This window comes from Lygodium microphyllum, chromosome 27 (genome assembly GCF_053477565.2).
Source record: "Lygodium microphyllum isolate KBCC chromosome 27, Lygodium_microphyllum_v1.1.10, whole genome shotgun sequence".
Classification (NCBI taxonomy): domain Eukaryota; kingdom Viridiplantae; phylum Streptophyta; class Polypodiopsida; order Schizaeales; family Lygodiaceae; genus Lygodium; species Lygodium microphyllum.
The window spans coordinates 65,809,435-65,823,181 of record NC_141161.1 but is presented as its reverse complement, the minus strand read 5'-3'; the positions used below and the strand labels follow the sequence as shown (position 1 = coordinate 65,823,181).

Below are 13,747 nucleotides of genomic sequence, written 5' to 3'. Positions count from 1 at the left end.
CAATATTAAAGAAATAGCGTAAAAGGGGCGTTCAGCTTGAGGCCAATTTGGTTTCATCTATTGTGCAAGAGTACTCTAGCTTTGAGGTTCTTTGTGTCGTTTATTTAGTTTGTTGAATTGAATAGTGTGTGCTATTAGTTAATGTTTGTTGCCCTATAGATGAGTTCTACAGGACATGTTAATCATTCTTGGTCAGCACTGTCTTTATTCTTTCTGTTACATTTACTAGTACTTTTGGGTGCCTAGATGCTACAAGCAGATTTGGTCGCGATCTTGTAGGAATAGCTTCAATGGCATACTCTGTCTTCTGATTTTCAATATTCTTCCCCATAGTTGCCTCCATACGTTGTACGGATTGATTAGTACGGTACGATCTATACGGTACCGTACATATTTGTACGATTTAGTACTAAAAAATTGTCACTCTTTGGCCACTCTTCTCGAAGGCAACAACTTTCTTTCTCCTTTCTTTTTTCTCTTTTCTCTTTCTTCTTTCTCTCTCCTCCAAGTCTCTCTCTTCCTCTCTCTCAAGCCTCTCACACCCTCTTTTTCTCTCAAGAGCCTCTCTCTCTCTTTTTCGTGTAGATAATTGAATTAGATAGTGAATATTTACATCAGACCATCAAGTCAACATTCTCTCTGTAACTCTTACTTTCTATTACAGCAGACCATCAGGTCAGCATACTCTGTCTCTCTCACTCTCTGTGTAACTAATATATACATGAAGCCTACAAGCGCTCAGAACAAGGAGAACAACCTATCACATGAACAGTACTAATAGATCACACAGAAGGAACAACTGGAATAGAGCGAACAATCGCCAGCCAGGGAGCAACAAGACAAAAGAACCAGGTCCGTTGACATCATAGAGGAGATTTGCCACAACACTATTCCACACACATGGGCCACATGTTCGTGGATGCCCGATGCTGCATAAAAAATAAAGGCATTGCGAGTACGCTATATATGCCATAGGGCTGTCCATCTAAGGAAATGAAATAGGTAGGAACAATCTGAACTCAAAGAGGGCATAGAGGACATATTTCCCATAATCAAGGAACGAACCAATAGGGGGTGCCGAGTCAACGAGGACTACACACAGGAAATGAAATTCCAGATTTGTCGCGCAACAGGGCAGGGGACAAAGAGGTGAAGCAATGTCTCATCACACGGAGTGCAGAAAACACAACGCCCAGCAGCGATCTTTCTGGCACAGAGCAATTTACCCGTTGGAAGACCCCCAATGAGCTGCCACCACATGAACACTTATCCCTGATACGAGACCACAGACTTCCAAAACTGGATAAATCTTTCCCGCTACTTCTTTTTATTGTCCCTACGATGCCATAACCTATTCACTTTCCTCATGACCCATCTCTTGGCTTCCACCATCTAATGATATATATGATTAGCTAACCTTTTCTCAAAATCATCAGGAAGCACAAACATCTAGTCATGCCAAGGATCCAATGGTTGTAACACAGGCAAAGGAAAGAACCTCTGAAGATTGTCTTGTATGGACGACCAAATGCCCCTATATCCACGAGGCTGTTCGCAGATTATTCAGCTCAGGTGTGAGTCTGTGTGGCAGAGGCTGTGACCTTTTTGTAGAATTTTTTCTAGCATTTTCTAGTACCCTTTTTAGGGTTGGGGAGCATTTAATGCTGGCCGACCAGCATTAAATGCTGGCCGACTGCATTTATTGCTCCCCCCATTTTATGCCTATATATTGTTGGCTTCTCCTCTTCTTTGTGTACTTCAGCCATCATTTGTGGATTCTTCTGAGGAGAGAGGAGCCGGTGCCAAGGTGTCCACATAGCCAGTGATTCACTGTTGTATGCTGTTGTCTCGTGTTTGATATGGATTCTGTTTCTCGAGCATACATCTGAGTTCTCATCTGTATTTGTGTTTATTTTTTCTTGTCTTGTGTTTCAGCAGTTTATTTCAGCATGTTGTTTATGCTTCCATTGTTGCACCACTTCTGACAGAGGCACCCTAAAGTACTGACGAATATGCCTAAAGGAATAAAGACAGGGCTGCCTAGGAATAACACCATCACGGACTGTCTTCAACCCCAACCTAGCCATCTGATTGAACTTGTCTCGCTGCAAATCGTTTGGTGGCCAATCCAACAACCTCGAGGAAGCCAGTATTTCTCCTTGCAGCGAATTTTCCTCTTTTCGAATATCTGGGGGACGGAAAACAGAAAACTGCAAAATGAAGCATCTCCTGCCAGGAAGCTATCAAATGAGAAAGGAGAAAAGACTGGGAGTCTCTCTCTCTCTCTCTCTAGCCTCTCCCTTTCTCAACCTTCTCTCTCAAGGTTACTCTTATTTGTATGATCTTTCATGTATGATATATCCACTCCCGTCTATGTATTGTACCGTACCTATTCGTATGATTTAGAATGAAAGAATTAGCCCTTTTTGGCCACTCCTCCAAGCCTACTCATTTCTTTCTTCTCCTTTCTTTTTTTTTCTTTCTTTCTCTCTCCTTGAAGTCTCTCTCTCACTCTCTCTCTCTCTCACGCCTTTGGCACCCTTTTTTTTCTCTCAAGCCCCAGCATCCCTCCACCCCCCCCCCCTCCCCCCTCCCCCCCCCCCCCCCCCCCAAATTCTTTCTAGTCTCTCTCTCTTAAGCCTACTCTTATTTGTATGATCCTTCATGTATGATGTATCCACTCCTATCTATGTACTTGTAACTTGTAGGTAACAGTAGTACATGTTGCACATGCGGCATGAGGCTTTGGCATGCTACCCTTAAATATTGATCTTATATACTTTAATAGCATTGGTATTTATATCTTAAATATCTATTCTATTATCTTTAGTCCAAAATAATCAAGTTATTATTATTATTATTATTTGTACTAATATCTTACCGTATCTTATAAAATCTTAAGATATCATTTAGTACCGTACCATATCATATCTTTTGTACCTGATAACTATGTTATTTCCCTTGGAAAGATTGGGTGCTTGTGAAACTAGACGATTTCCTAAAAGGGTCGGCTAATCAGATTTATGATTGAGGATAAGAGATGGGTCAATGATGAGAAAGCCAACAAAGAATGGTATGTTTGGGATACAGTGGGATAGATTTATTCAATTGTGAAAGTCCAAGATTCCTTATTAGGGAAAAGTTTTCATATGGAGGTTGCTTATTGGGGGTCTTCCCATTGGGGATGTACTACATTCTCGCAAGATCTCCCGTGGCTGATGTATCTTTTGCACTATGTGTGATGAGATCCCAATTCATCTTTTCATCTTTTACCATGTTCCAAGATAGATTTGGAGCTTTGTTTCCCGTGTGTGGACCCCGGTGACACAACAACAAATGGCCATCCGTTCTTGGGTCATCGACAAGATGCCTTCTTTGACCACTTTGCAGCAAAATCATCCTTCCTTTCCATTTTCTGAGATGGACTGCTCTTTGGCATATTTGGTGCATCCATAGTGCCTTTATGTTTGATTCAACCTTAAGTACGGTGGTCAAGTGGTCCATGTTTAAGGATTACTATTATGGCAGATTTCTTCCATGGTTTTAGTTGATGTAGTTGTCATTGAAGAGGCTGCTCCGTGGCTGCATATTATTGGCTCCACTCTTGTTGTTCCCCTTGCATGATATGTGTGCTGTGTTGTGGTAGCCTTTTGATATGATGATGTAATTTTCTTTGGCTAGCTAGGATCAGAATTTTAGAATTCAGAAATTATACAAAATTATAAAATGTGATTGGAACTAGATACAGGCCATGCACACAGATGTGCTAAGACATTTCCATCATATATTTAAATTTCTAGTTCTATTTTCTTTCCTTCTTTGGATTCTTGAAGGAGTTCTCTTTGATTAGTCTTTGAGCCATACACATGCATCTATGGATATGTCCCACCATGGGTCCTTGAGCTTTTTAGTAGGACAAGCCATGTTCTAGCTCTAGTTGCAAGCATCTTCTTGCTTGGTAAATCTGCCATCAAAATTTTTTTGTATGGGATTAGACACTACTTCTTTCGAGGCAAGATCTTCTTGTGTTTTCTTCTCTTATGGATTGTGTTATAGGTTTGGTCACCCATGACCCAAAGGGGGGTTTGTTAGTTATCCACCATCTTTGTGTGTGAACACACGTTAGCGTATGTAAGTTTAGGGTTAGGGTTTGGGTCTTGGGGTGAATCCCTAGGCCTATATAATAAAGCCCTACCTTTGTACTTTCATCAATCAATCAGTCATTATCATTGAGCATTAGTTTGTTGTGTATTTGCAAGAGTCCAAGAGTCTCTTCTCTCTCTCTCTCTCTCTCTCTCTCTCTCTCTCCCCCCCCCCCGCGGTGGTGGAGTTTTATTTGCCTTAGCTGCTGGTCCTTACTTGCAAGCTTCATCACCCAACATTGTGGTTGAGAGTATGCCTTGGAGGAAGTGTCAAGTGTCATGTCCTTCTTGCATATGTAGGAGGTGAAATTTTGAAGTATAAAAATTCATTGGCTCTCTCTCTCTCTCTCTCTCTCTCTCTAGGATTGTACATCTTAGGATGAACACCCCAGAAGCAGTTCCACACCGCACTGGGAGTACCTCTAGATTGTATCTAGTCCAGATATCATTTTGTACCTACTCAATTTAGTTCAACATAGCATAAATGTTAGCTTCACTGGGACTTTTGAAATCTCCCAGACATTTGTATGCAACATTTTGGTCTCATAGGCCAACTTGGCCTGTTGAAGACGTTAATATAACTTTCTTTCTTTCTTTCTTTCTTCTATGGGGGAGCCATTTGGGGCCCAAGCCTTTATCATACTAGAGGGATGCCACTTATGGACTGTGATGGACTAGAAGCACAACATTATGATGACCGGGAGCATATGGAAAGACCGCTGGTCATGATGATAGCACATTGTCGGAGCCTTTGGGGTCAAAAGTCTACCGTAGGGGTAAGAGGCATTAGGGTGAAGGGAGATTTAGGGAGAGGAGTAGACAGAAGAGAAGGGGTTGAAAGAAATAGGAGACGTAGAAGAATACTCACAGATTTGAAGCCTGTTAGTTTATTTTTACATTATGAAAAGATAAATCTCTTGTAGACAAAAACGTACATAAAATATACCTTCCTCTATGCTACTTAGACCGCCAATGTGATGCTTCCATTGGCTCCGAAAGGGGGGTAAAATAGAAGGACACGTGACTTGAATTTTGCCGGATCACTCCTTCATCTTCCACTTTGGAGTGTTGTTCATTGCTTGAAAACAGGGATCGTGCGTCACGTGATTTCGCCAATCCTTCTTTTTACATAAAATCCTCTCAAAATGGCTGAAAGCTACCTACTTTCTTTTACATGTCATTCTATTCTAGAAGTTATCTTCAGTTCTTGGATTTTACAAGAGATAATATCTAAAATATCATAAATTGGCGAAACTTGTCCAAAAATCTAATATTTTTGAACCATTCACACTACGAACACCAACATTAATGGCATTCTCTCTCTAGATCAATAAGAAAGCCGTACTCTAGAGTTTTTCACATGGTGTGCTTGTAGCGGCACGGCAATGTAGCTTTCTCATGATGGTTTCATAGTGAGACTGAGATACATGGATGCTCGACTTTCTCATGAACTCCGAGTTGCTATTGATCAGATTTGCACCTCATCACATCAGTTGATGATTGAGAAAGGTCGATGGAGCCACATTGCAACCAATGAGAGGATGTGCCAGCTTTGTAGATGGGAGCAAAAAATGGAGGAGCACTACATTTGTTTATGTACTATATACTATGATATTTGAGGCTGCTATGATTACCTCTTTAAGGAGGGCTTTGGTCCACTAAGATGGGTGATGGACTATGAGGACCAAAGATGTCTGGGTCTTTTCTTATTGGAGCTCCAACGGCACAAAACAATATTGTTATGAGATAGGAGGCGACCCCAACCTCATCCACCCCTCCAGAGAGCAGTTACAGACTTTGTCAGTGTAGCTGAACCCCCAGCCATTGCCACCTCAAACACTACATCTCCCACTGATAGGTGTCATTGAGGGACATCATTAGGCGGCATCACACAGCGTTACGCAAAGCACGACACCCTCGTGTACCTACTCGGCAAATAGGCATGCCCATATGCGTCACATTCGCATCAAGATTGCTCATTACAGATACGGATCGGCGACTTGACTCAATCGAAGGTAGCTGGCAGAGTCTTGGTGGATTCCATAGACTGAGGAGGAGATACTCTACACTCTTTTTAATATTTTTAAACTTAGTTTTTTCAGCTTTTTCAGTTTTTCCATACTTCTCATTCCAATCTACCATGTAGACCTACACACACAAATTTTCTCTCTTCTTCTTTGATGAGAGATGATGATAGCGGTTGTATTGGTTATGGTCTCATAGGCCATTCTGGCCTTTTAAAGACATTAATAGATCTTATCTTATATTCTGTGTGTGTATGTGTGTGTGTGTGGTCTTATCATGGAATTCAACGATTGAATACTTGTTTTTAGGGTTTTAAGGCATTCAAGACTAGTTGGTGTTGTCAAATTTGTTAAAGTTGCCATAGAAATTTATGCAATAGTTTTCAGCTGATGTTTCTCTTCTCTAGGTACATTTGACAATTGTGTACAATCAATGGTTCAAAAGGTGCACTTTTTGGAGATCTTGATTAGGGGAATCTTTGTGACTTATCTCTAGCTACATTAAGGGTTTTAGGGCATGTCTCAACTAAACATTGATCCAAGCTTCCCTACCACTTTCTTTCTTGCTACATTCAAACAAGGTTTTAATTTAGTACACCCCTTCAATACATTCAAAACCTAAGTCTAAACCTACACATGGCCTTCAAACTCCTAAACCCCAACACTAAACCCATACAACCAACATCAATGATTATATTATTCTTAACCACGTTCTCTCTTAAAAGATGGGTTGTCTAGCCAAACCATGGGTTTTTTGAGGGTTTGGGGTCTTGTGAGCTCCTTTTGTCATTTAAAACTTAGTGAAATGCAACAAGGTAACCTAGTTTTTAAAAAGATGAGATACTAAGAAGGAAAAGATAAGAAGTCCTCAACTTCTTAGATTGTTTTGAAAATCCAAATTGCACATCTGACCCAAAAATGAACTTATAAGTCTCAAAAAGTTTGAAAATGAGTGTAGAGACAACCTTTGTTTATACATGGAGTATTGAAGAACTTTTTTTTTTGGGCCTAGGAGTGATATGACTAGCACAAATCATGAAGTGAGTGGTCCGTCATGGTCTATGCTAGTGTAGACGACCCTTGGGCCTAAAGAACTTGTTCTCTAGGATTCCATCCAGAAGAGTGCAAATGCCAATTGGACCCAAAAACTGCATTTTTCGGGACGTCACTGTAGTGAAAATGTTTTTATTTTCAATATTTTATATTTTCAGTGGAGGCATTTTCAGACATCTAAGTGCATTCTCTGGTCCAAACGGCCAAGATATGCACCTTTATAATGCTTTCTATGAATCCAATTCCTTAAGGAGTTTTTGGCTAGTTGTAAGTTCAAGCCATTTACCCAAAAATGTTAGGCTAATGGTGACATGTCCTTTGAACAAATACCCCTTTCCCCCAGGCCCCTTGTTCTGTCCCAAGTTTTACTTTGTGTTGCTGGATCCTGTACTTTGTATTTTACCTTCATGATAATTTCCACTGAGGTGCCTACCAAGAGAATATTCTCTTGGTAAAAATAAGAGGCCACATAGGAGAACAAGAAGCACAATCTTTGTAACTCTTATGAAGCACAGTTCTAATCTGCAAGAAATGTAGCTAGAAAGTTATTAACACTTCAGAGCCTATGTGCAATGGTTTGCCATGTATTTAATGCTTAGTGCAGAGACATGTGAGCTCTTTTCCAACATGTCAGCAAAAACAACTTAAGAAACTGCCAGCATTTAAAATGATATGTTCATTTAATTCCTCTCTAATTTTTAGCTTCAAATGTTCCAAGATAACCGTGCAGCACACGAAATACAATGCTTTCTTTGCCAATGTTTTGATCTGTAAAATTCTGTACAACAACACTGACTTATGTGAATGTTCTGTTTGCAGTACGTTTGAGTTTATAGAGGAAATGATTCACAAGCAAGACCCATTACCTAGTGTACTACGTCTCCTCGTATTGCTGTCACTTACCAATGGTGGCATCCCAAAAAGGAATTTCGACTACATTAGGTAACATGAAAATCTATTAATCTGTGTAATTCGTAAGTTTTAGACTCCCTTTCCAAGTCATGATATCTTGAATGCTTGGATATATGAGGAGTAATAGACGTTCAAACTCATTCTGGTTTGTTATTTAATGTTGTTTCTTTTAATATAAATCTTGGTTGTACAAGCACCTGGTTACAGATTTCATGTTGACAAGCTGGCCACCGATAGACATGAAGCTCTCTTACTTCACTGCACAACTTTCATGTATAAATACATAACGCACGAGCCATGTAGACTCACCACATAGAACAGTTAGCTCACCTGGAGTATGCTAAAAACTTCAACATATTTCATCATTCAAGTTGTTTTGCAGAAACGTGTGGTAATTTCATAACTCAAAGTAAGAATGCATGGGGTCAAGACTCAACACCATAGCTGGAGCAGAAAGTGAAAGAGCTCTCAGCATGATTCGACTTTGGAGCTATGTCAAATATATACATTGCTTATCAAGGTGGTCTAGAGGGAATGGGGAAAGAAGCCAATGTAGAGAAGTGTAGACTTAATAGAGAGTACTGTTTCTAACACAAAAAGGAGGCTAAGATACTTATCTGATCTCCTAATGATGACACGAGTCACCCTGAGTCTGCTCAAAAGACCTTGGTACAAATGGATAATGGATGGTTGGAGCTCGGTAAGATGATATATCTCAAGGAGTACTCTCCAACACCAACTTGCAGTGGGCCTTGCAAAAATGCAACCCTGCAAGGCTCCCAATGAGATCTCAAATTTTTGAATGGAACATTGATGGTTCTAGAACCTGTTGGTGCAGCAAGGCCTCTACCTGGACAATAATGTTGAGTGCATGTGCCTGCTAGAGTACTAGGTGCCTCAGTTTTATAGACTGCCAACAAAAAGGTCCCTCAGTGAAACAACCCAAGCTCAACGCTTCACGATGAAGAATCTTGCAAGTCCCTCTCCAAACTGGTTGTGCTTCTTGCAGGTCCAATGACAATGCTTGTCACAGAGATTGTGACAATCACAAAGGGAAACATTATTAGGAGCTGTGACTGTTTGTGCATTATAGAATACATGCATATGGGGTTCAAGGGGGTATGACTATTATGAATACGTGAGAGACATGTGAACACAGGCAAAGGCCAATTAATTAATGGGCTCAGGCCATTCAATGTGTGCGAACAGGGGCCATGGCCAAGTAGGTGGATGATGTGGTAGACATGCATTAAACGTAAAAGGGGACTAAATTCATCACAAAATAGGTCCTGCTAAGCCTGGGAGGTGAACTGAGACCTCACAATCACATTTTCTTTTATTCTGTGCTGTAACACTAATTTTAGATCAGATTGGCAAGCAGTAGCAGTTCATCTTTCATTGGTATCAAAACCTGAATAACTGCAGGACAAAGAGGGAGAGATAAATTGTCAGCCACGACTACATTTCTGGTTGTTACAACAGTAAATTGGTTTGTCAAACCTGTTAAAACTAGAGGACAACCTGATTTTTGACTGGCACATATCCCAAGGTGGTAAAACGATTGTAAATTAGAGATCCAGCTTGAAGACATGACTGAGACAGAGCCTGCCATGTGAGTACAGCAGCCACAAAGCTGTCCCAGCCTGTCACGCTGTATTAAATGCAGAAGTGAGCCGCGTGCTGGTCCGAGTCAGCCATCTACTCCTCGAAATTGGCGAAGAGAGATTCAGTCCTGCAGGGAATTAGTACAACAGCAACCAGGTCATCATTTCTGTGTAATACAGTCTCGAGACAGCAGTGAACAAATTTCTGAAGCAATTCAGCACTCAAATCTGGCTAGTTGGAGTTGGATTTCTGTGTATATAGCACACTTGAAAATGCATTTTAATTCCCAATACCATTTTAACATATGAGGCCACCAAACTGGTTTAGGGCAAGATAACTTCAATTTATGCGGAGTGAAGCTTGTTAGAATGAGCACCAGAAGGGGAAGAACAGAACAGCTGAACACACAAGGATAAATAGTAAAAGGGAAATGCAACAATTCAAAGAATGAATAAATGAGCAATGGAATCCATTAACTCAAGACATGAGGCGTGCCATGCATACCACACGTGTGATGGCAGGCATAATGACCAGCAGTACCTCCAGTCTCTATGGTAAGAATGAAGGAATGGAGTACATGGACCAGGGCTAAATGAGCCACCCAGGTTCTCATACAGGCAACCAAATACAGCCAGCAGTCAACAGGTGGGAGAACAGTTCGGCCAGCCTAAAGCAGGTTGCCTACCTAGGGAAGAAGTCACCCAGCCCCGCCCCAGATGGTACAGCAGCAAAATGCAAGTGGTTACAGCTCTTGGATGAAGAAATGCAGCATGTAGTAAACCTATCACAACAGGAACAACAGCACACATCACCCAAAACCCGCAACACCGAGCTCACAGAATGGATGGATAGGCGACTGAGTGCATAACTCTAGTCATGATATGTAATGTACAAGCCACATAGGTGATGGCACATGGGATGACCAGCAGTACTTCCAGTCTCCCTCTCTCCAAATGGATGTGATTCAACACAAAAAGAGGGGAGTGGGGTATATGTAGACTATAGGACGAGACCCCAGACAAATGAACCAATCATAAATGAGCCACCCAACTGCTCAAACAGGCACCCAAATACAGCCTCACAAATGTGCCTAACACCCATAAAATGTATATGACTAACAAAGCTATGGAGGCTTTTGCTGCAGCTCAGCAGCCCTCAATTGTGGACATATTGCTTCTTTTGTGGTGGATAATTTCCGTCCAAACCTTGATACAAGATTTCTCTGCTGCTAATGCGCCTATAGCTCACAAGATGTACACAAAGTTTGTGTGGAGATGCTCTTATGCTTGTACGACCGCCATCCATGCAGCTAACCTGTCCTTCTTCTTCAACTCTTTTTTGATGCTTCTGGTGCCTTAAGTACCAATGTAGGGCAATGAAGTGCCTGTAAGAGCTCTTTAGGTTAAGCTACTAAGCTTTGATTGTGATGCTCTATGGATGGAGTTATGACTGCTTAATCAGAGATGGCTCTCTGTGGCCATGGCTGCTAAGCTTAAAAATAATTGAAGAGCTTCTTCAGTGGTCTTTTCATTGCTAACCATAGGATATTTTTAGGCAAGAATGAATTGGATATGAGGCTTTAGACTGAGTATGGTTGCTCTGGAAAATAGAGATGTCTAGTGAGAGAAATTACATGAAGAACAAGAATGTATGCTAACATGAGATCTAGATGAAGACAAAAGATGAGTTGAGAAGAGGGGAAAAAGCTCTAGGCTTTGTACCATCTGTCTGCTGTGCATCAGCAGACACTTCCTCCCCTGTGACTTCTGCTCCAGCAGCCATCAGCCATCTGGGAGTTGCCATGGACTTTCCTGCTCCCTGTTCACGATCTGTGCAAGGACTCGCCCTGCCCCTCTGTTCATCGTCCTGCTGTCCTGCCTTCTGAGCAGGCTGCCCTGCTGTCCTGCCCTCTGTGCAAGTCGCCCTGCCTGTGGCTGGGTGTTTACACTCCTGCGCAGCTTGTCTCTTCCGGGCTTTGCCTGCTGTGTGTTGGGGCAAGCCAGCCTGTGGAAATGGAGGGAGAACGGTGTGACGGGCCTGCCCATTCATGGAAGGCCTAGATCAGGCTGCCATGGACCCATCTCTTGAAGCCTTGGGTCCAGCTATGAAAATAGAAGAAGATGCAGTTGAAGATGACAGCATTTTAATTTGCACTGATGAGATGGCATCGCCCCCTTTTAATGTTCAGCAATCTATAAGATGCAGCAAGCATCTTCATGATGAGTTCACTGCTGCTCCTGAAGCCCCTGACATGGGTGATTCTCCACCTCACACGTATGCTCAGGTGGTTTCCATTTCATAGGATTTGTCAAATCATCCAAGTTGGGAGCAGTTGCTCGAGTTTGTGAACTCCCTCTTGGAAGAATATGTTGAGCATAATCATCGAGCCATCCCTGTGTGTGCGGAGGAGTTTCTAGATATGCAAGTGCTGACTCATCAGGTTCTTCACTCCTTTTTGGCCTTTCATGAGCTAGGTGTTGTTCTCTTCTTCATGGGTCAGATTTGTGTGCTTGCTAGGATCCATCAATGGCTGACCTCTATTCTTTAGATCGAAAATGGCTGGCCTCTATTCTTTAGATTGATGGCATGGAGGGGATCTTTGCTGCTCTGTGTGGTTTTTATGAGGTGGTCCTTTTTGCTTCGGCCCACAATCTCCTCCTCCTAAAGCAGCTCCTTTCCTTTGACAAGTAGCTGTTGCATATTGTCTCCTAGCATCCATTGGTAGAGTTCCAATCTTTGCTGAAGCAGTCGTGTTTGGTTTGGGTGGAAGTTTAGAATTGCCTGGTGTCAAAGGACGACGTACCAGCGAGATAGTAGGGTTTGCGGGGAGGAACATGGAGTGAACTTGACAAACATTGAGAAGAGAAGAGAAGAGAGAAGAAACTCTGATGAATGGAATGATGAAGATTTGAATCATGGAATGAATGTGATACAAGGGAACAAGGGTGCCATCGTACAAGGAAGATGATGAAGATAGCCACCAACCACGAACTACAATGTCTTCGTGAAGGGGTGTGAGGGTAGTGGAGAGGCTAGAGAGAAGAGGCGGTGGACTGAATGAATCAGCCGTAAAGGAGTGATAGAGGCAGCCTATAAATAGGCAAGAGACTGTCTAGGGTGGCGCTTGGAGGGAGGACACTGGCTATCTAGGGTGGTGCCCTACTGTGGGCACTAGCCCCTTTTTAGGACTGTCCGTTGTGAAACCCTAAACGCAAAATATAGAATGCAAAACTGTGGGTGAAGGGTTTCTGAACACCCCCTCTCAGGGCCAAAAAGGGGAACAAGAGAAGCGTGAGGTGGAGATGGAATGCTGCAAGCTGAAGAATGCTCATGCAGCAGGTGCCACTTGGACAGTGTCTCTCATGGGGAAATTGTTCACTTGCCCGAGTGCCCTAGTACAAAGATGATGAAAACATGCAATGCATAGGAGGAATGTCGGACTTTGTGTGGCGTCAAGAAGCATAAGGATACGCCTGTAATCGATCTCGGGAGTTGGCTCCATACTGACCAAGTGACCAAGGCAAAAAGAAGAGGAGGAAGAAGATGTAGAGGATCCCTAAGATCCAAGATTTCCACCTGAAAGGGAACCTACAGTAAAAAACAATAGACAAAGTGAACTGGAGAACCCGAAACTCAACCTAAGGAGGGAAGCCACCGGCTCCGTACATCCATGTAAGAAGGAATACAAAGGTCTCCTTACTAAATTGTGGCTGAACCTCCAAGGCTCTGCTCTAGATAGATCCTCGAGATCCTGGGCATCAATAGGTGAGATGACCGCTAGAAGGAAGGCGCCCCATCCAAGGGTAGAAGAAGAATGTAAAAGGCCTCCTCCAGGGTGTCCGAAGGATTGAGCAGTGGGTGGGGATCTTCTTTGAAAATGAAGGAATAGGAGCCCCCTTTGAAGTTGCAATAGATGTAGATGTCCCCCTTAGAGGGCAAAGAAATATCATCCCTCTCTGAATCCCTCTTTGAGGTAGATAGGGAATCCAAAAACTCATGGATCACAGACTC

General features: G+C 42.3%; 1 protein-coding gene across 4 annotated transcripts in view; it reads left to right on the top strand.

Moving 5' to 3' along the window:
• ATVPS33 (Sec1/munc18-like (SM) proteins superfamily) overlaps positions 1-13,747 on the top strand; it is a 119,290-nt gene that overhangs the window by 82,298 nt on the left and 23,245 nt on the right. For all 4 annotated transcript variants that reach the window (XM_087669294.1, XM_087669293.1, XM_087669292.1 and 1 more), the window contains one exon: positions 8,039-8,161. In XM_087669294.1, the coding sequence (XP_087525420.1) occupies positions 8,039-8,161 (123 nt within the window). The remainder of the gene's footprint in view (positions 1-8,038; positions 8,162-13,747) is intronic.